The sequence below is a fragment of the Monodon monoceros genome, unplaced genomic scaffold (genome assembly GCF_005190385.1).
Source record: "Monodon monoceros isolate NGI ecotype Baffin Bay Population unplaced genomic scaffold, NGI_Narwhal_1 Super_Scaffold_15, whole genome shotgun sequence".
NCBI lineage: Eukaryota > Metazoa > Chordata > Mammalia > Artiodactyla > Monodontidae > Monodon > Monodon monoceros.
The window spans coordinates 72279220-72303166 of record NW_021703771.1 but is presented as its reverse complement, the minus strand read 5'-3'; the positions used below and the strand labels follow the sequence as shown (position 1 = coordinate 72303166).

The window sequence follows — 23947 nt, the reverse complement described above, 5'->3', positions numbered from 1 at the left end:
ATACTAACGGGAAATTAGCTTCTTGGGGGTGGAGAAGAAGGACTAACCTTTAATGAACAATTGTTCATTTCCAGACACTGCTAGGTGCATATAAATGTCACCTCAATTAATATTACCACTTATTCATTTGGAGGTTTCCCAGCATAATAAATTGTAAACCCCCTTCTAATGAACCCCTTTAAAAACAGAATTTCGAATACTAAATTACCTAGCACATCACTTTATATACAAAAATAACAAATAAGTATTATATGTCAAAATACATTTGCATACAAATGTAAACATGAGTAATATATCTTAACCCTCAGTATACCATCAGGATTCCCTGGACTCAATTTTAGTGTTTTAGGTTTTTTTGGGGTTTTTTTGAGCAGTTCTAACCATTTGTATGGATTAATATTTCTTGACTTTATTCTTTCTTGGAGATGTTCCAAAGAGAATGTACTTTTTTAAAATAAAGAGAATAAAACTCATCCTACCTTGTAATTACCATATAATAGGTCCATATAATTATAATTATATAATAATAATAATATGTAGTATGTAATATAATATAATTACCATGTAATAGGATCTACCAGCCTCTTTTAAAAATTTAAGATCCATTATGGAATCTTAATGATTTTATTTTTCTTGTATCTTGAAATGCTTTGCTAGTTCATCATCTTAAAATAATTACCTACCAGTTATGCATTAATTACTCCAACTATGCTTAAAAAAGACTAAAGTAACAGAAAAATGGAAGGATGATGGAATAGCTTAGAACTACACTGCTGTTCAGTGATGACTGAAATGTTTTATTCTGTGTTGTTCAATACAGTAGCACTAGTCGCACATGGCTACAAAGAATTTGATATGTGGCTAGGGCAACTGAAAAAGTGAATTTTTATTTTTCGAATTTTAATGAATTTAAATAGCTACATGAGCCTGATGGCTACTGTACTGAACAGTGCAGGCTTAGAACGATTCATCAGGGAAATAAATTGTCACTATTTCATCACTCTTCATATTTTATTGTGCTGCCTAAAGTGTTACATCATCTTTACAAAAGATATAGCAGAAGACTGGAGATACCATCTTTGTAGTTTGTTTTTAACTTTCTTTTTTTTTTTAATTTTATTTTTTATTTATTTATTTTTTGGCCATACCGCACAGGTTGCGGGATCTTAGTTCCCCGACCAGGGATTGAACCCAGGACCCCTGCAGTGGAAGCATGGAGTCTTAACCACTGGCCGCCAGGGAATTCCCTGCTTTTAACTTTCATTGACCAGAGTGGAGATTCAGAACGTTTCATTCCTGCCTGTAATGACAAAGAGAAGAAAATCGACGGAGGGAGAGGTTTCCCAGGCATTAGAAGAATCAGAGACAAATGTTTAGAGTCAGAGAGCAACACTCAAGACCCTGATGGTGATGATCAAATGAAATTAATCATGAAAGTGAAACCTCACACCATGAGTCTTCCAATGATGATATTCTAGATTAACTCTCTCAAACTCAAGAGTCTATGAGGAAACAATATTTTTTTCTAAGGTCAAAAAGAAAACATGGTATTCCCATGCAGTTAGTCGTCCAGGGGAAGGACTTCATCAAACATTATTTTGCAACAAGAACCTGGACCATGCCATTTTGCTAAATGAATGTGGGACAGTCTTCTTTCACCTTTGATGATGTTTGTACACCAAAATTTACTCTGTATACAGTATGTAAATGAACAAATGCCGAAGGTGGGTATGTATAGAAAGGTGATTAGAAAGAAAAAGATGAAAAAAAAATCTCTGGATTGATATTTTTAAAAAGTCCATTGGACCTAACAGTAAATGGTGATGACTATTTTTTTTTCTGGTATTATACTGAGACTTTGTGTACTGTACTAGTTAAAGTACTAGAGAACTTATATAAAAGGGTAAAACTCCAGAAATAAGGTAAAAAATTGTTGTCTTTAGATTAACTTAGTAATCTTGGAATGGTTAAAAGCGTGAACCTTGGAGCTACATACACAGCCTTGGGCTGGGATCCCAAGTCCAATTCTTAGTAGCTGGCAAGTTACCCAGCCTCTCTAAGATCCGGTTCCCTCATCTGTAAAATAATGGTTAAATAATTACTTCCTCTTCTATAGAGTTTTATAGAGACTAAACTTCCAGGCGAAGCGCTTAGCAGAGTGCTTGCCACATAGGAAATGGTAGACATCAGCGATGGATAGTGATTTTATTTTCCTTGAGTTGCTTAGAGCAGCTCTCCTTATCTATCGGATCTGGGAACCCAACATATGTGAAATAGTAACTGTATTCTATCTGCTACCTCCGGAATTTATCATTGCCGATGCCAGCAGCTCACATCAGAGACCCACATCCTAGGCGAAGTGAAGCCAGGAAGGAGAAGACATCACCTCCAGAGGTCAGGCTGCTCTGGGTGGGGTGGACGGAACCACAGGTGATGCTGCAGAGGCCAGAGCACCTCACATTTTTCAGCCCAACTTTAATCTTCTCTTACACAGTATTTCCCCACCACCACCACCGCACACACTCTGATATTTAGATTGAGCAAGTATGACTTTAATAAACTCAAATTTACACAGAAAATAAGGGAATGAGTAAAAGCCTCCTGAAGTCTCACCATCCGGAGTAAACATCATTATCCTTCCAGGCTTCTCTCTGTACACACACATACATATGCACACAAGTTTTAAAGACATAAGATCACACTATATTGCGGCTTCATGCCTGTTTTTGTACCCAAGAATATCTTTCTCATTCATTCAATAGCGATCTCCATGTCAGTCTCAGTAGGGTTCTAACCTTAAACCGCTAAATTTTGTGTACACACAAAGCGGCCGTAAAAAGTGGTCGACAAAAGAAAATATTAACATCCGCCTTTAAATAATGACTTAGATCAAAAACTGGGATGAGCTGTGAGGTTTAAGTAGATTTGAAAAAACAAGAAAAAGTCAGAGGCATTTGGTTCTTTTTCATGAAAATACTGGAGAGAATGAAGACCTGGGCTCTGGATGTGCTGTGTGGCACACACCCCATTCTCTAAATGGCTATTACTTGTGGAATGTGAAACTTGTGGAACTGAATCTTCTAATAAAATGAGAACTTGCCTGTAAACCTCAGTCCGTACATTTTCAGGGTTTAAAACCTTATTTCATCTAGATCACAGCTCTTTCGATCTTGGCATCAAAAAGTTATTTCTGAGCGCTAAACAAATAGGAAAACTGTGGACCTGGACTCAGTCTTGCTTCTCACTGCCAGGCTGGGGGTTCACTCCGGAGGCCACACACGTGTGAGTCCTTATCCCCTGGGTGCCACCGTGTCCCTGAATACGCCAGTGGTCTGTAGATTTACATAACCGAGGCTTCACCTCGGGGGACATTTAAGGGACCTTCATCCGGAACCCTGACCTCATCACTTCTGGGGTTTGTTTACACCCTGCCAGAAGTAATAAGCATGGATGAAAGATGTTAACATACCAATATTATTTTTACCTATTTTTATATTCTTCTTATTATTTTGGCTACTGCTTAGAAAGTTGAGTGCTTTTGCCACTCCACCCCTAGATAATCAGCATCGCTTGGGAGCTTGTTAAAAATGCAAATAGTATTGCTATTATCTGTGTTGTAAGAGAGTTTGGTATCAGCATCTCTTGGGAGCTTGTTAAAAATGCAAATTCTCAAGTCCCACCCTGGACCTACTGCATCAGGCACTCAGGGGTCTGGGCCCAGCAATCCATGTTTTAACAAGCCTCCAGGAAATCCTGGTGCAAGCTAAAGTTTGAGAACACTGGCCTAGTGGAAAGAACCTGGGATGGGAGCCAGGAGACCCGATTCAGATTCCAGCTCTGGATTCCATGGTTCAGTTCAGTGAGAATTAATGAATAGTCACGATGTGCCTCTCTGTGTGTCGAGGCTAATGCAAGGATGTGAGGATACTGAGATGAGCTAGATGAAGTCCTTATCCTCAGATGGTGTCTAACCCTCTATATTCCTTTGTTTCTCCTGGGTAGGGGCTACCTTATGGTTATTCTTGTTTTGTTTCATATTTGTATTCCTAGTGCCTGCAGCATCGCAGGCACTCAATACATATGCAGTGGGCCAAGTGGTAAACCATTCACCACTGTGATAAATACCACTGTACCATTCATCAATAATTTTAATGCTATTCCAGTCTAGTTAACACCATCCACCATTTATTTAACGCTTATCACATGCCGGGTGCTGAGTGCTTTTCATATATCAGCTCGTTCAATCTTTTTACATGTCCTGTACTGTGGGTCATATTTTTAACCCCACCTTGTACATCAAAAGATTGAGGCTTGAAATATTAAGTAATTTGTCTAATGTCATATACTTAGACATAGAGCCCGAGATGAACCCAGAAATACCTTATTCCAAAGCTCATGGTCTTAAATGTGGTGGAGTTCTTCAAATCCCACAAATGCAGAAGCCAACTTTAGGGTAAATTTCCAACCTCTAAGGTTACTGGTCAATTATCTTTTCACTATGTACTTACAACTGCACTTTGCAGGCATCACCTTAAGTGGTCAAAGAGTGTCTGTATTTTTCCTCATTTTTCAGTAGATTGACATTTGGTTTTCATTGCACTCAAGAAAGTAGAGAGCGGCGGGGGGAACTCCACTAATACTTCACTGGACTGCTCTGACCCTTAAAAGTCAGACCAAAATTGCTGCTAAGAACAAAAGTGATCGTACAGGCCAGGCCACGGCAGACTTGCAAGGGCACTGGCAGAGAAGGCCGGTTCCAGAGGGCTGAGCCTTGTGTGGAGTATCCCCAGTAAGGCAGGCCATGGAGAAAGGGGCAGAGGTTAGGCTAGCCCAAAGCGTGAAGACATGAGGAGGCTGGGGTGTGGACATCACATCACAGTCCAACATGGAGAGTAAAGGCAAAGGAGGCAGCAGACAGGAGACGCAACCAAAAGTCTGAAGTCAGCTTGAGGCTCCCGTGCCTGGGATAGCTTCAGCTCCTGATGAAATGATGCCTCTTGCTCCCTCACCATTTAGGCTATCTTTGTGTGCTTCCTTCTTCCACCCACTGTTAGTCAAAGATTAACTTGACATCTGCTACCTACTATTTTCTTGTGAACAATTCAGGGCCCGGAGGGATCTGGCTGGGGTTACTGAAGGCGGTAGGTACTTAGAAAAGGAAAAGGGGATTTATACCACAAGCAAAGGTCTTACCTTACTAGGAGGGGGTCCATGGTCATCTAAGTAAGTGGAATTTCCTAGGAAAAAAGAAGAAAACGTTGATGAATTAACAGTCTTAAACCCCAAATGAATTTAGTGCAAAGTCACTGAAAATAAGTACTCTAGATGTATTTCTATTCAGACAAAAGTCCCAAAGGAAAATGGGTAATTAATCTCCAGTTTGGTGGGACTTTGCTGATACTACCAGGCTTGGTTAACAGTTTCAGCAGTTACAAACAGTCTACCCATGTGGGTACGTATGCACATGGGCATACACATGCAGAAACATGCAGCGTCATTCTCCACCCAATATCTGTTGAGTTTACTTTAGACCAGTGGTTCTCAAACTTCAGCGTGCATCAGAATTACCTGCAGAGCTTGCTAAAACACAGACTGCCCGGCCCTGAGGTTCTGATTCAGTAGCTCTGAGAATTTGCATTTCAAGCTCCCAAATGATGCTGATGCTGTGGGTCCTGAAACCGCACTTTGAGAACCACTGCATTGTTTCTCCACTTTGTCTTGATTGTCAATTTCCCTTCATCTTTTCAGTCTAGCTTGCTTCCGAAGCTCCATTCGTCTTCCCTAATAGCCACTTAGTGGCATGGGTGTTTTTTCAGAGTGCGTGGTTATTGTTTCCTGATGAATAAAGACTCAGGGGGATTCTGACCAGAACTAAAGCTTATTGAATTCCTTCTCTGCTAAGTGTTTTGCAGGTATTTATTCACTTAATTCACATATCAGAGGTCAGTTAGAGTTACCCCTATTTACAAAGAAGAGAACAGAGGCCTGGAGAAATCCAGTAGTTTGCTGGCAGCCACACAGCTGTTAAGCTGCCGAGAGGAGGGAAGACTGGTTTTTCCAGAAGGTGCTCGGGCATCTGCTCATCTGAAAAGCCCACCTGGAGTGTTGCCATCTCCACCTTTTGTGCAGCCTGGGCGCCAGCAACATTACCAGCTGGCCACACGTTTGAGTTTGATCCTGTAGGGGAGCCAATGATGTGGTGAGTTTAGGGGAAAGTGAAGATGACCAGACTTTCTAACAGAGCAAAATGTGGGAAATATTTAAAGCAAAAGGAGGCTTAGAGAAGACAGTAGATTAGGGAATAGGGTTAATGAAAGGAGACCTTTTTCAGGAGAGAGCAAAGTAACTTAAGAAATAGGAATAAAAAAGGGAAGCAGAGTTTAAGCCAGGGACAGTTCAAGTGGGGAAACTTATCCAAACGTAATAAATAAGTGTATTTTGGCTTATAGATTTTTTTTCCATACTGAGGCCTCATCCAACCCCTTTTTCTTCATAGTCTTCTGATTTATCACCCACATGATGTGCGTAATGACTGTACCCTGGCTGTCTGTGGAAGGCAGAGGGAAAATGAGGTCCAATTTTCATGTACAAGACACTCACACACAAACACCTGGAATGCTCGCGACTGGGTTATTTTCAGTAACCTATGAAATGTGAACATGAAGAACAATTTGTAGTTCTTAATTATTGTGCTGCACTCCACTGGGAACACACATGAATAGGAAGTCGATCTATATCTGACTTGGTAAAGAGGACGTGCGATGAAGAATTCAGAAAAATGGTTGCCTAAGTCTAGAGAAATCCTCAGAACGAGTTCCACCATAATGCAGTCAGGATAGCTGCAGAGGGTCCTGTCTGCTCATCGTGTGAACGTGTCTTCCCTGGGAGGGATGTGAGAAATCCCAACACACTCCAGCATGTTCTCCAGGTATTCATCCCAGGAATCAAAGGGAGCTCAAACAACTAAATGTTTCTAAAATAGTAAAAGTTTCCATAAACCAAAGTTCCCAGGAACTCCTTAAAAGGAATGATCTCAATGCCTGACTGCTACCTCAAACTCCAGACATGGGTATCCCCTGACTCCTTAGCACCTCAGCTTGGATGCTTGCATGTCTGCAGGCATCTCACACCTCACCACCCAGACAGAACTCTTTATCTGCTCCCATTCCATCCCCCAAATCGCTGTCTCTCCTGTCTTCTTCATCAGGTTACACAACACGTCCCTTCCCCGACAGGATCCAAAGCCCAGAGTCATCCTTGATCCATCCCTTTCCCTCACCCCATCCGTACCAAGCCATTTGCAAGTCCTGTTGGCTCAGCCTTCAAGATATTCCTCAAATCAGACCATGTCTCACCAACCCCTCTGGGCCACCTGCAAGAGCCCTCTCTTCGCTGATCGCCAATTTTCTCCCTTACCACACAGCAGCCAGAGGGATCTTTTAACCTTATTAATCTGGCCATGTTGGCCCTCTGCTTAAAATCTATTTCTCTAAGAACAAAATAATCAATTCCTTACCATGGTCTCTAACCCTGCATGACTCAGGCCCCGCCCCCTGCCACACCTGACACCAGCACAACAGCCCTCCCTCTGCTCCAGAACACCCAACCTGTTGTCAGCTAGGAACCTTTTTTTTTTTTTGCGGTACGCGGGCCTCTCACTTTTGTGGCCTCTCCCGTTGCGGAGCACAGGCTCCGGACGCGCAGGCCCAGCGGCCATGGCTCACGGGCCAGCCGCTCCGCGGCGTGTGGGATCTTCCCGGACCGGGGCACGAACCCGTGTCCCCTGCATCAGCAGGCGGACTCTCAACCACTGTGCCACCAGGGAAGCCCTAGGGACCTTTTGAATGGGCTCTTTCCTCTACCAGAAAAAGCTCTTTCCCAACCCCTTCACTCAGGCTCAGGTCAAACGTCCCTGCTTTCTCAGCTCTTCCTTCCTTCCCTCTCTCCCTTCCTCCCTCCATCCCTCCCTCCCTCATCCTAAAACATCACTTCTTTCTGCACAAAGAAAGGACCAGGGCTGACCAGCGTTGGCACTTGTGCCATAGACCCCATTGTTACCGCCACCAGCAGATCCCTGAGCTCCCATCCACAGCTGTGTTCCTGCGGTTTATTAGAACACAGAGGCTATAAGGGCCTCGCACTTGTAGCAGAGGCACGAAAAGGGAAAAGAAAAGCTACACAAATAAAAAGTATTTCTTTAGCTGGAGACGGCAAGTTTTTATTCTCCTAGGGTATAACCGTGTTATTTTTTGGTGTTTAGGTAGAGCTTTTCATCCTAGGATCTTACACTTTCCGAGTGCAAAATAAACAAGATTGTCAGGATTTTCAAACCTGAAGTTGGTAACTTGTGGGCTGTGGAGATCAAAGGATGAGCGAGCCGAGCACTCTTATCAAAAGGAGCTCCCAGGCATCAAAGAGGCTTCTTGCTGCACCGTCTTAGGGAGGATTCTACGGAAGGTGTCAAGTGGTGGGGAAGGGAGATCAGACCCCAGCCCTTGGAGCCTTTGAGCTTAGAGCTCACAATGCAAATTTGAAAAGAAAAGGCGGAGGAGGGCTGACGAGGGTCTGGGGCCAGGACAGAGGACAAATGCTTACCTGCCACCCCTCTCCACTGCCCTGCGAATGTCCACTTTTGACACCTCAGTCTCTGATCCCTGTAATTTTTGGAGGCCTGGAGGGGTGTATCATTTCATTTCTTTCCAGAAACTAACCTACACCTTTAGAGCTCTGATTTCAGCCTCCTCTTCGTGTCTCAAGTCCTTCCTTTGGATTACAGTATCTTGTCAAGTTAGAAAAAAAAAGAAAGGCATATACCCCACATGGGTCCACTCCTACCATCAGTCAAACTTTCAGAAGGGCCTGTCTCCAAACTGCCAAGAAATCACTAGCTCTGGCTGGCATGGAGATAAACCTCTTACAGAACGTCAAGCTTGTGGAATCTGCTGAGGTGGGTGCAGGAGGCAGGGTGGTTACTGATTTGAAGCAACACTCCAGCCCTCTGAGCTCTATGCACTGGTCTATATCCTGATGGTGGTAGTGCTTACATGGCTCTATCCATGGGTTAAAACTGATCGAGTTATACACCAAAACCACCACCAACAAAAGACTCGTGGTTTAATGGTTTTAAAAATGCCCTCCCTAGAAGGCAAGTGATCTCAGACTAAATTATAACACATTCTAAATCTCGCCCTGCCCACCTAGCTCTTCCTGGTGGAGACCTCCCAGCGAGGCTGTTATTATAACATGAAAGATCATATGTGAATGTGCAAAGATGTTAGGTCCAAGCACATGGGAGTTACTGTTTGTGTGCTTACTAGAGCAATGATATGAAAAACCAGATATAGTGTACCTAGATGAACAGGTTTAAGTCTCACTTTCATAGCAGAGCATATCCCCAAGAAGTGTCATTTCACTCTGAATAAATTGCTTTACCTCCTCAAAGTTTCCCATATACATATCTGGAGAAGTGAAATAAGCTCATAGGTCACTGTAAGGAGGACATGAGGGTAACCTCATTCTATGAAAAATGCCTAGAACAATACCTGTACATACCAAGCACCTAGCAAGTTGCAGCAGTACGAGCTGTACTGAGTAGTGGCAGCAGTGCAAGGCCACCCCTTCACTGCCTCTCCATCCTCCCAACTCAATAGTCTTCCACCCCCGGTGCACATTCCACTGCCTACAATAATTTTTAAGGAATGTGGATGCCAGGCGCCAGCCTTAGCTATTCCGATTCAATTATCTGGGGACAAGTCATTTGACAATCAGTATTTTCTCGAGTCCTTCAGGTAATTCTAATGTCTGGCCAAGGCTGAGAATCACTGAGCTAAAAAAAACACAGATTAAAGTTCTTAATTCAGGCTGAATCTCATTTTCCAGAAATAAAAAGTAACAGATCTTATTCAGGCAGATCTTAATCAGAGGTCACCTCCATCATTTCTGGTGAGAGATTATACAACATGAGCTTCCCATCACAGGAGGATCGACCTGGCAGTTCCAGTTAGCACCTGCTCCAGGGGGCCGGGCCGGCTCTAGGCACAGAGATTACACTTTAAACCACATGGGTTGCCCAAACCTTTCTGGGACTCCACAGATCTTTTGAAGAATAATTTTCTGAGCTTACACTTTCAGAACATATTTGTTCCTGCACAAATACGTTCCTGTTCACATATATTGTTCTGCTGACCCTCCTGTTTCATGGTAAAAAAGGGGATAAACGCATAATTCTCCCTCTGCCCAGAGCCTCTCCAGACCCCACTTGACTTAACAAATAGGGGGTGTTCCATCGGTCTGAGAGACACCCATGTTTGTTCCCTTGAGGGAACCACAAAGATCTAAAAGGAAAAAGCCTCTAGAAAATCTGAAGCACAGACACTGGCTGGTCCAAGCCCACTGAGGCTACCTGTCTTTCCAGGCTGGGGGGCCTGGAGTGAAGCGGAGGTGAGGGGACCTGGCCAACACAGAGGAGCCCACTGTCACTCCCATGTGAATCCAAGAGAGACCAACAGAGCCAGATAAAGAAGAAACTGCCAGAAGCACTGACGTGAAAGCACTGATACTGAAGGACTACTGAAGAGAGTTACCAACGTGCCCTGTACTTTACGTAGCAATAGTCACTCCAATGTAAGAGCAAGAGTCGAAAGGAGCCCCAGGGCAATCATTTAATGGGTTCAGGAAGACACTGCTAATAGAAGTGACCATCGCTGGTAACAGGGGCAGAAGCCCAGGGGTGGCCGAGGGATTACTGTAGGAGCCAGAACAAAGAGACCTGGATTCAAATGTCAGTTCTACCCCTTACTGGTTGAGTGACCTTGGAAATATCACTAAATTTCCCTGAGGGTTAATCTCCCCATTTGCAACTGAGGACATTAATAACAGCACCTAAGTAATAGGGTTGTTATGAAAATGAAACAAGACATGTATAAAGCACTTAGCATAGTGCCTGCCTGGTACATATTAAGCCCTCAGTGAGTGGTAGCTACTTCCTCATCTTATATTACCCAATTGTACCCTTCATATTCAAGTTTGTAATATTATTTATCATTGAGGAAATCAAAGAGAATCCTCAGGCCAGGGAAATAGTTTATCGTATCAAGAATGAATATTACTATAAAATAACTATTTGATATTTTCTATTACTTTCCAATACTGGCTTGATATGTCCTCCAAAACATACAAAAAATTCTTTCCCAATTGTCTGAAGTACCTTTAGCGATGCGCAAATGAACTTAGGGACCCTTCAGGGGATGTAATTTATTCTTGACTCTAAGTCGTGCATTAGCAGATCTATTTTTGTCTGAATTGGTCCCTGAAGAATAAAGCTGTTTCAATTCGAATTCCTCTTATAGAAACCATAACACGCATTAGTGTCAATGTCAAAAAAAGCCGCCTCTACACTGTCAATTTTGATCAAACACCAGCAGTTCTCTTCAGGGTCTTTCTTCCAGGGGCCCTTTTAAAATCATAATCATAAGCAATTGAAATCCTTTCTTTTTTTATTCAGAAGCGGGCATTTCACACAGGACCTTGGTTACCTACAGCACAGTCATGTGGCTGCATCTCCCCCCTGGAGTCTGGGTCTCTGATGAGACACTGTTAATGAAGGAGGATAGAAGGCAGCACTGCAGCCCCGGCTCGGTCCTTGCCAAAAAATTATGCTAATGCCGCACTTTCCACCATTAACCGCGGGTTACGTTTCCCTAAGAGGCAGCTGTCAGCGCACAGCAGCCATGGTTAACAATGAGGAGTTTGTGCACTGCGTAAACATCTCTAATAGCTCCACTTCTTACAACTAACGTAGCCCCAAAGACACTGTAATGGAGGAGAACTGCTTGCACAAATTTATTTAAGCCTTAATAAAATTATTTTCCACTAAATTAAAACAAATGGTTTTGTTAACTATCAATACTTATTTACAAAAATACCTTTACAAAAATATTGAATGTTCCACCCAACCAGTTAACAAAGGCAAAAAAAGCCTGAAAAAATTTTCTTGAGCCTAAATGATAAAAATGAGCATTCCAGACTATGATAAAAAAATCCAAATTGTTATCAATTATGATTTAGAAAGTGTCTTCCATTTCTAATTAATTTTAAAAGCAAATTAATGCTTTTCTCTGTGTATTTCAGGCTCAAAACCACTGCCTTGATTTTTAATACCTCGCTTTTTTTCCCATTAAATCTGAGTATGCATTATAGGATGTCGAGGGTATATTTGTAGAAAGAAATTACTTTTGAAATCAAATGATCAGTGCAATATTGCTGTAATAACAACCTGAATATAAATATGAATTATTGCCAAATTAGCTCAGGAATTCATCGCAATTTTATTATATGATATATGCAGGTAGAAATAAAGTATCAAAGCGAGATGGAATCACTTAGGTTTCTGTTTCACTCCATTAGATTTTCCTCTCAAAGTAATTACTACAGTCAACTGATCCCACCTTGGCGACTCTAATACACCCATTAACAGAGCAGCCCCAGCCCAAGGCTGCACACCCCAAGGCTCTAACCCAAACCCGATAATCTTCTTCTATTAGGACCTAGCCACCATGAGGATGGACACTTTCCAACAGATGCTTACTGCCTGAAGCACCCCTAGATGTAGTGGAAAATGTAGTGGAAGATGGGCAGGACAAAGATGACTAAGAATCTATGCTGGGAGAAACAAAACAAGGCCAAAAAAATCCATACCTTCCTTATCATCCTCGATGGTTCACATCCATGCTGACCTAAGCTCTGTGCTAAGCACTCGACAAACCTCATCCCATTGCGTTCCTACGACAACCTCTGAGACAGGACTTCTCTTATCCCCATTTTACAGCAGAGGACGCTGAGGCTGGGGGAGGCGAAGTGACCCATACCACCTCATACAGCTCATCAGCAGGCGCTCCTGGATCTGAATCCAGCTGCCTGACTCTGAAGCCCTTATGCTCACCACACACTCCCTGCCTCGCTCCGAGATTCCAGTCTGGGAGCCACAGGTGCTTTGAGATACTGAGCCTGTTAGCTCTCAGGGCTCCTCAGGCTGATCAGTCTGGGGCTACTCAGGGATGAAGTAGAGAGGGGTCTGAGCTCTCTGAGCAACACCCAGGCAGGATACTCACTAGTTCACCCATCAAATACTTCTCAAGTGCTTCTTCCATGCCGGGCACTGTACATGGGGATATAGGCATGAGTCAAAAGATATGATCCCTGTTTGTCTTAGTCAGTTTGGGCTGCTATAACAAATTATAGACTGGGTGGCTTAAACAATAAACACTTATCTCTGACAGTTCTGGAGGCCAGAAGTCCAAGATCTGGGTCCATCGTGGTCCAGTTTTCCTCCTAACTTGCACACGGCTGTGGTCTTGCTGTGTCCTCACATGGTGGAGGAAGACAGTTCTGGTCTCTTCCTCTTCTAATTAGGACACTAATGCCATCATGGGGGCCCCATCTTCGTGACCTCACCTAAACCTGATACCACATGAAGGCCCCACCTCCAAATGCCATCAAATTAGGGGTAGGGCTTCTATATGTAGCTTTTAGGAGTGTATAAACAGTCCATAGCACTAGCCCTCTGAAGTCTGCAATAAAAATGGATGACAGACATTAAACAAATGATTATAAAATAAGTATTCAGTTGTGTTTGTGATGAGTCTTCTAAGAAGTAAAGTACAGGGTGGTATGAGAAGGAACAACAGAGAGGCTCCTTAACTCAAGGAAGAGAAAGAGTAGGTCAAAGAGGATGGTGAATCTAAATTAAGGATGTCCTGTGACCTTGAAATCAAGACCCAAAGATACAGTCTCATTTAAGAAGCAAAGGGAAGTTTGCGCAAAGATTCCAAGGGCTTTGGGGCGCATTGGAAATGAGCTTACGTGTGTCTGGAGCTCTAATATTCTCATGCATCTTCTCAGCAGCCCACACCCCCATCAACCCTGGGAGGTCAGCAGGACAGAGTGAGTGAGGGTCCCTTTCCACAGGGAAGATCTGAGCCCAAGGTCACACATCTGGAGGTGTCAGAGCTGGACTTGAACTTGGGTTCAAGCTCATAGGAACCCCAGTCCACGCTTCCTTAGGGCTCTATGCAAGGTAGGACAGTGGGCATATGGGAGAGTTTCCTGCGGCTGCCGTGTGTGCAAAAACGACACCACTGTGAGTCTGGAGGAAGGCTGAACCCAGAATCCAGATGGAAGAACTCTGTGAGGTCTAAGTAGGAAAACACCATGGGAAAGTCATTAGCGGGCCTTGGTGATGTCCTATGAATGAGATAATTCTTGCTGAGTTATGGATCACTACTTTCTGAAAGACTGGTGTCAAAGCATACATATTTTTTAATGGATAAAAAAAAAGTATGTTTCTAGTTCTGTCTGCTGCTTGATGGTTTTCTGGGCCATGGCCTGAGGCCACTGGTAAATGAGCATCTGTGTCCTCTATATTCTAAATGAAACAGTCATATGTTTGACAGAGAATTACTTGTCACTTGCCAATTCTTTTCATGATGTAGGGAAATTAGTATGAAAGAGCATTCTATGGGGTGTTTCAAATAAACTGCACTAAAATGATATGCATACAAACAAGAGATTTGAAGAGTTGCTCATAAATGCTGTTTGGATGAAATGGATTTCATGGCGAAGTCAGTCTTACACAGATGTTGTAATGCAGACAGAGCTATCCCATCTGGGATTATACTTTCATATGAACGTTCAAGTAACACAAGGAAGAGATCATAGTTTCTTGTTTATTAGGTCTTCAAATGTAAAAGAGGATTTTTAATAGAGCAGCAGAAATTATTGATGTCATTCAGAACAGTAATCCTCCTGAAATTAACTAGCAATCGAACATATGAGCCTGGCGGTGTCTATTTAAAAAGAGTAGGTTTCAATAAATTCAACATTGCTCCCTTTTCTATCATCTCTCTAGTTCTATTTTGTATCAGATTTAATAGGATTTAGGTGAGATTTTGTGGTTCATGGAACTATAATATTGGAAGATAAAAGAGGGTTCCTATACCACCATATGTTACTCTGTAGGCACAGATAAACACCCCTCCCCCCAAATAGAAAAGGACAAACAAATAAGTAAGTGCCTAAAAATCAGATATTCTTTGCCAAAGAAGAGCTGAAGTACAGAATGCAGGAGAAAGGATGTGGGCTTTGCAGCAAATCAGTCCAAGGTGGCAATCCACTTATTGAATGTGACCTTGGGCTAGGTCTTGAAGTTACTGGGTTTTAGTTTCCCCACAGGAAAAGCAGGAAGAATAAAACTTACCTGATAGGACTGGGGGGATTAGAATTACATTTATAAACTGCCTGGCATGCATACAATAAAGTGTAGCTCTGATGATTATATTTAAAATAGAGCTAATTTAAAGACACGGTGCGTTAAATAAAACCTCTTCCAAGTAATCACATACATAAACATCAGTCCCAGCACTGAAATATGCATCTCTCATTATGCACTAGAATGGCCTGTCACTGTCTTCCTCCACAATTTCCAGGATTTATGATGGGAGGTTATACCTGGGCATGAATGAAATGTAATTTTTTAAAACCTGGCAGAATTTGGCTATTCGTATGGTTGCACTATTCGGAAAGATAAAGTATACTGGAGGTCATAAATACTCTCTAGCACACAGTAGATTGGTTTCTTTTCTAGCAAAGTCTTAATCCTGCCTTTCAACAAAATGAACTGGGGAGGTGTGCTTTCTTATATCCAGCAAGAGGAGTCTTTCTTAAAAGGCTGGCTGCCTTGAATCCATCATAGATCTGGAAATATTAATGGTCTTTCAAAGTTACAGGGTGTCACTCACTTTTCTGAACCACTGAAGGACTGAGTCTGAGGGTGGAGACAGATACAGAACTTGGGAGCAAAGACCAGCATGAGCTCTGCTGGAAGAAAATTGGAGTCCCTCTTTCCAGCAAAACAAACAGCTAGTTTCCTGGTTTTCATGCTCATGAATTCCAAATATACGCAAGCCTACTTAATATCAATTTGCTTATTGGAAAATACTTCTTAATAAAGTTTTCCCCAAGAGCACAACGCATCAATCAAATGAATGCATGCCCACCCAAAGTAACTTAATTGTATGGTGCAAAGGGAGCCTCTGCTCATCAAGACAGAACTTTCAGTCTGAAGAGTCGTCTGAAGTGGAATGGGGCCTCAGAGCAGCATCCTTCCAGAGGCATTGCTGAAGCCATGCTGATCAGACCCTGCCTGGCGTCAAGGACAGGATGCCTTTGCTGGATGGAAGGAGGTGCAAGGCGACCTCTCGACCTTCCTTCCAATTCTCAGATTCCCTGAAGACCCTTTATGGCAATGAGCAAATGAAACTGCTCATCTTTCAAAAATCACTTTCTTCATCATGTAGATTTCAATCATCCGTGTAAGTGTGAATAATATCAAGAACAGAGATATCAATGATATCAAGAAGACATTTTAGGGCTTCCCTGGTGGCGCAGTGGTTGAGAATCCACCTGCCAGTGCAGGGGACACGGGTCCGAGCCCTGGTCCGGGAAGATCCCACGTGCCGCGGAGCAACTGGACCCGTGGGCCACAGTTACTGAGCCTGTGCTCTAGAGCCCACGAGCCATAACTACTGAGCCCGTGTGCCACAACTACTGGATCCCGCGCATCTGGTGCCCGTGCTCTACAACAAGAGAAGCCACCGAAACAACAAAGAGTAGCGCCCCCTCCTCGCCGCAACTAGAGAAAGCCCATGCACAGCAACGAAGACCCAACGCAGCCAAAAATAATAAATTTTTAAAAAAAGACATTTTAACATGGGCATGACTCTTTCTAGCACAGAATTTGACATACGAAATGGCTTTTTCAAATTTATATATATATTTGAAACTTCAATATATATACTGAACTTCAATCCTGCAAAAGAAAGGTAGGAATGGAAGGGAAAGCTGGTGAACAAAAACTGTGTTTTTCTTTTAGGAACAACTTTATGCCAAGCAAATGACATAAGTATCACAGATTTTTCTCTGTTGTGAATGCCAGGCAGACATGTCCTGATTTATGCCCACTGAAGTGGTAGGAACTGGGGCTGCATGAGGATGAGACAGTCTAATTTCAAGACAAAGGACTGAAGTTAGAGTTGAGTACGGGAGAACTGAAAAGTTCTTGTTAAGGATTTTGTAGCTAAGGTTTTACGAAAGAAGCCATAGGCCAGGCAACAATAAGAACAAGACTCCGGTTTGTCTAGAGGCCTTGAACACTTCAGACTCAAGCAAAGCCATTACAAAGATGAAATTTAAAAATCATGCTCTTTGAGAGCTGTGAAAAGATAAATCATAGGAGGGTATGTGAATGCTTTTCTACATAACTGAGAACAATTGAAGAAATCACTCGGCAATGGAGAAAATATATTTCATGACAGTGCAAAGAGGCACGGGAACAAAAATAATTTGTAAGGATTATAAAAATAATAATGTAGGGTTATAAATAATAGGAGAAATTGAATATGCTAATGAAATTGTGATGATGAAAATTAGAAATAGAGAATTAGATGATACTAGCTAATAGAAATATAAAGTGCTGGAAAATGGATTTTTAGGTAGGGATGTCTTGATCCTTTCCTGAGGTACAGAAAAGTAGGGAAAGGAATGAATATTTATTATGTGCCAATCACAGATTGTACATTAGGCAAATCATTACATATAGCTCTGCCATTCAATCTTCAGGTAGATATTGTTTTCTGAGGAAACAAACCCTCAGAGATAAGGAAACAAACCCTCAGAGAGGTCAAAAAACTTTCCTGAGAAGGAGCAACTAAACAAGGGCAGGGCCAGGATGGAGCAAGACCAGTCCACTTCCAGAACCCTCGGCAGATTTTTCTTGCCACTCAGACCCACCACGCACTACTGGCTCTTCTGCCTGCATACCACCCGTAATTTAATAAAATCAGGGATTTTACAAAGTCTTTCAAATCCATGAAAGAAGTAAGGTTGGGGGCCCATCATAGGTTTCTAAAAATGTTATTTTATTTTTTAATTACTACATAAAATAACTAATGTTGTCATGGGACATAGCAGGAAAGAACTTTAAAACTCATCTACACCACACATATATTCTAAAGTTCAGTAAATGATGTCGCACAAAGCTGTACATATATGTAAAAGATATTTGTCTTGGGAAGATATTTGTCTCAATTGAAAAGACTCATTCTATTTTTAAATAAATTCCACGCACATCCCCTAAAACATTTAAGTTTACAAAACCTTTAAGTCAAGTTTACAATGGATAGTTTTTGTTGTTTTCTCACGTAAAGTGTTTGTTTTGTTTTTTTAATGCCCAAGAGCACACATTTAATACTTGGAAAAATCCAGGATTTCTTTTTGCCACTAAATCTCATTTGTATCACAAAGACATTCATTAACTGACTGAAAGCATGAGAATTACATGGTCAGATTTTCAACTTAGAGGAAAATATGGGAATGGATCATGTTAGCCATAGGAAGATCGGATGAGAGGCAGATAAAATTCTAGGTGAGAGATGACACGGGCCTTGCCAAAGGCGGTCCTCACCTAAAATATTTTATCACCACTTTTTATTCATCTAAATTTTAGCCATTCGAGCCCCACCTAACTTCTTTCATTAATTCTATTTTTTTTAACTCAGCTACACTCATCTGTGTCTTATCTGAATTTCCACTATTGGGGCGGGGGTAGGGGAAATACTTTTCTACCTTTAACATCTATCCTGTCCACCCAAGTGTTGCCCATTTACACTGTGATCTACACCATCCACATATTAACCTCATTAATGAGGAGACAGAACCTTTCTACCCCCACCCTCGCTCCTTGTCCCCCCTGATATTTCTATTCTAATGCAACATCTGTCTAAAACTTTATTATACTGACTGCTCCCCAAGCATGGTGATATTCAAACCAAGATATTTCAGGAATAACCTCTTCCTGAAATGAAACACCAGGACAAAACCAGTCTCATTACTAACATGTTAGACAGCATAGCACAGGGGGGACAGTGTAAGTGACTATGAAGAAAAGCACATTTAGACAAATTGTAATTCTCAGTTCTGCCAGAGGAGAAGAGAAAGCGTGGGCGAGAGCTTTTGGAGGAAATAGGACAGTCTTGAAATAGACTGGGTGAGTTCCTCCCCAGTCATACATTCAAAATCACATCAGCCCTCCATGTCCTTGCAATGCCCAAGTCCATCCCCTAATTCTGAGATCCCACAAAGCAGACTCAGCAGTACAGAGGCCAGTGGCGGGCTCCAGGCCACATGGTGGCAGAGGGGCTGTACTTGGAATGCTCACTGAAGTGAGCATTCTATAATCCAGTCAAAGTGGTCCTATCCTGAAGACCAGGATCTTATACTGAAGACCACAGGTTTGCTTTTATCTAAAAATTTTGTTTGTTTGTTTTTTGATCAATTACCTGCCAGGGGTTATCAGACTTAATCATGTATGGTATCTGTTAGGGAATAAAGAAAGGAGTTTGTTACATGATGAAAAAGTTGCACATTTTGGTCCTTATGTATCTAGCAGAGTAGAAATTGTTTCAATGTCACACCAAGGTTTTGGGTATGCAGGGTACATGGCAAGGGTGGCCCTGGGAGTAGGAAGTGTTAGCAGCACCCAGCAGGTCCCCACTGGAGGACAAATGCCTTTGAGAAGACGGGCATCCTCATTCACTGAACAGATGTTTACTAAAATCCTAGGGCAGGCACTGTCCCAGGTGATGTGCTTCTGACCCTCACCAACCATCCGCTGTAGAGGGATAGAGACAGGGTACAGGCAACCACAACCAGGTGTGACAAGTGGAAGGATGGAGAAACGCAGAGAAGTAACCAAGTCAGGCTTGGAGGGCTCAGCAAAGGCTTTCTGGGAAAGTACTATCTGTAATCCAACGAGAAAGGTAAATAAAAATTAAGATATCAAGAGTGGTTAGTGAGAGAGAAGCACATTCTTGGCAAAGTTGAACAGAGCTCTCTGGGCAACTCCCATCTTACATGCACTGGAGGCAATTTCTTGTGCTTCCAAAGTTCTGAATATTATGATATGAACATTTCTTCATACAAATGGATGAAGAAAAAATGGATTTAGTTTATATAGGGACACACAGTAATATCTATTTCAGTAGAATCCCTGGGTTGAAAATCAATAAATTTGAGGATAGGAGCCTCAGTGTAACATAAACAAAAAGACTCTTTTCCTGTGCTCTAACAGTTCAAACATACATTCAGTTCCAGGACATGCACCCCAGGCCTTGGCAGCAGAAGGGTAAACAAGAGATTAGCATTTAACCAAGCACAACATGTGTTTTTAATAGATTCGGTATAATTTGTTTATTTACATGGACTGTCACTTTTTCCCAAAGGAAAGATCAGTAGACTTTGTCCACGTCTGTTTCTAAACATTTTAAACACAATGGTCCTGCCTCTGTTTTGCTTTAGGTCCTTTCTTAATTACAACACTGGCATTTATCACAGATTCATAACATGAGTACAGTTAAAACCGTCCTTTCTGGAGAGAGATGAAAGAATCTAGTTGCTGGTGTGCTTGATTCTTTTTGCTGCTAACTAAAGCAGCACCAGCCATCATCCCAGGATTCCTCACATCTTGTAGGAACAAGAGTAAAAAGTCATCATTCAAAACTTTTCCCAGCCCCACGCAGCGTGTGCCTCACTCTCAAGACCTTGTCAGGGCCAGCTCCAGGGTCAACACCACAGGCAACGCTTGTGAATATCAACCCCTCTGTCCCTTCACTTGCTGGGCCCTAAGTGACCAGCCAGTGAGCTGGAGGGCTCCTCCTGGCTTCGCTCATGCCCTTCCTCGTAGTTCCACATTCCATGTCCACATGACGTTTTCAAAGATTTAAGAAAATCTGCACATGACCAGCTGTTCTGATAATTCTATTCCCAGATGTCTCCTTACCTTAAGAAAGCCTAGTCACAATATTCTTCTAACTTCTACTGACTACACTGATGGTTTGGATCAACATATATCGACCATGGGAATTCCCCGGCGGTCCAGTGGTTAGGAATCAGTGCTTTCACTGCTGTGGCCTGGGTTCGATCCCTAGTGAGGGAACTAAGATCCCACAAGCTGCTCAGCTCGGCCAAAAAAACCTACCTATCTATCTGTCTAGATATATACACCATGAAAGACCTCCACATAACCTTACTGGGTGGAAAAGTTTACCGATGGCCTTCTTAGGATGAATAAATTCTCATACAAGTGTATGAGCATTACATAGCTATATATGCATAGATATTTGCCTGAAAGGGTGTTTAAATGTTAATGTTCATTTTTTAGTAAATAAAGCAATATCTGTGAGTGACTGGATTTTAGGGGATTTTTACCTATTTACTTCATAAATTTCTGTGATGTTTGAATTGTTTTTATTATGGGAAGGTTTTATTTTATTGTCAGTAAAAACCATAAATAAATATGTACATGTAAAAACTATAAAGTTTTACATAGATATATTTATAAAAACCATAAATATGTATATATGTATCCCGATATTTATATATTTATTTATATGTATAATCACACATATTTATTTATAGTTTTTTTTTTAAAGTAAAGTAAGCCAGGGTAATCTGAAGGGGCAGCTGGCTAGACTGTCCCCAGGCTACATTCCAGCGACAAATGGTGTTAACTGTCAACGACAGTAACTGCTTCTGCAGATGTGCGCGAGGAGTCAGGCCAGCTCCAGCGGGGTCCACATGGCAGGTTGAGCCTTCCTCTGCTCTCACTGCTGTCTCCCCCATCAAGTCCTCCGTACAAGGCCAGGAGGCCCTGAGCTGTCTGCTTTACAAGGATAAGTTCCGGAATGGTACAATGCCATTTCAAGGCCGTTTTGATATGGTAGGCTTCAAAGGAAGAAGGCTCTGCTTCCCCTCCAGCCCAGGAACACCCCGATGCCATGCAAGTCGTCCACAGGCTGTCTATGGATGGATCGAGCAGAAAGTCATCCCTGGCTTCCGAATGTGTCTCTACGGAAGGACTCTTCAGGGCAGGACAACAGGAATTGGGGTGGGGGTGGGTGTTAGTGTAGAGTCCATGACACCGGCCAGGCCACACTGCTCTTCAGGAGCTACTCACCTCTCCTCACGGTTTTCCCCTCCTTGGCTGCTCTATAATCCTTATGTCAACCTGGAGACCACACTTCAAGATACCCATTGAGACTTTTCGTAGAGCTCCAATTATTCCTGAAACTTTGGGGGGTGGTTTTTTAATCCATTTGGGAAGCATTTTATATTGTCCTTCAGAATCATAATTAGACCGTTATCGTCGTGTTTATTTTTTTTTAATAGTGAAGTATGGGTTTTTTCTTAGATTGCTTGTCCTAACCCAGAGGCTTGGACCAGGCTGGAGGGAGTGTGCTTCTTTGGTTTGTTGGTTTTCCTTAAGCTGGAACGCACTGGTTTTTCTTGGAGTCTTTTGTTGATTCTGCTCCTTTAGTGTTGGTAAGGGTGGCCATGGTCTATGTGTGAAAACAAATTCCTGAAGCCTGGGGAGAGTGTGACAGTTAACAGCAGAGACTCCCTAGTTCTGGTTGCTGGAGTTTGAATGCTGGTTCCACCATGGACCAGCTGTGAAGCCCCAGGCAAGCTGCCCAACTTCCTTGTGCCTCTTTTGCCTCATCTGTACACTGGAAATAATAATAATACCTACATCATAGGATTTATCAAAGCATAATTTTGAAAAAGTTAAAACACCACTCTCAAGAAAATATAAAGTGAGCATGAATGAAATATTTATTTCACTCATTAATAAGAGAACGACCAGGAGGAGAACACTGCTGTCAAAGAGAATAAGTAGGGCTGGTATACATATATTTTGGATTTTTTTAATAGGTGGTTATGAAGATTAAATCAGTATATATATTTTTTACATAGACATATCTGTGTATATGTGTGTATATACTATATATACTATGCTGAGTAGAACTGTACCTAGCACATAATAAACCCTATATAACTGTCACCATTACTAGTATTTTGTAACTAAAATAAAATTGCTCTTTCAATGTGCATCCATCAAAAGAAGCTTTTTTTTTGCTTTCAATGTAAAGTGCCTAGAATGTGGCAAAACTAGTTTCCAAATGTCTATTAATATTGTCTCTTTTTTTTAACTAGAAGAGATAAATACACTGTTTTCCATTTTGTTGAAATGATTCATTCCTATACTTGAGGAAAGAGGTTATACAGCTTGCTGAGGAGATGAATTTTGAAACAAACTTTTTTTTTTTAAGTCTAGCTATCTGACCTTTAGTTTCCCAAAGATTTCTAAACAATTAAAGGATTATAATAATGTTTCCCAAAAGTCTGGAAATGAACTTTTGTGCTTGTTTTAAATTTGGAAAAACATTTAGGGCACTCAAACTCCTTAGTGATCGAGGATAGGCAGAATAAATACCACATGGTCAAGGTTGGACAAGGCTCTCCTGTCTTCCTTGACTGCCTAAACTCTCCAGAGCTAAGGGTTAAAGCCTGAACATCTTCCAGGTATCGCTTAACAAGTAAAATATTTTGTTTGCACTGCTCTTCTTTATACGTGTGACTTACATTTTTAATCAAAAATAATCTCCCCCAAAGTATGGCAATTTAGTCTTTTTCTATGTTTGATCTGAGTCAATCATTCTATTCCAGATAAGCAAATTCATTGCCAAAAAGTTTGGCTTCCCACACTGGGGGTACAGGCGTCACTCTGCCAATCTCTCTCCTTCTTTAATCCATGGCAAATCTCAGAGCAGAAGCTCTGTCCAGTAGCAGGTCATAGAAAAGACTCAATTCATCTACCCTGAATGAACCCACTGAGAAGTATTTATCCAGACATCACTTCATGCTTTCCTATCCATCAGGACAATAACTGCAGATAATTTATCCAGAACAGGGTCCCTCTCTGTTGGGGTAATGTTGGAGTCTCTGAATCTATTCATTAGAACAGTGAAAAAATTTAATGCCCTCTTTGGATCAAATC

At 41.9% G+C, this 23947-nt stretch overlaps 1 protein-coding gene across 1 annotated transcript in view; it reads right to left on the bottom strand.

Annotated features, from left to right (window-relative positions):
- The window catches only part of UST (uronyl 2-sulfotransferase), a 291582-nt gene that overhangs the window by 173590 nt on the left and 94045 nt on the right, over nt 1-23947 (bottom strand). The window contains exon 2 of the mRNA XM_029223457.1: nt 5194-5237. Within this exon, the coding sequence (XP_029079290.1) occupies nt 5194-5237 (44 nt within the window). The remainder of the gene's footprint in view (nt 1-5193; nt 5238-23947) is intronic.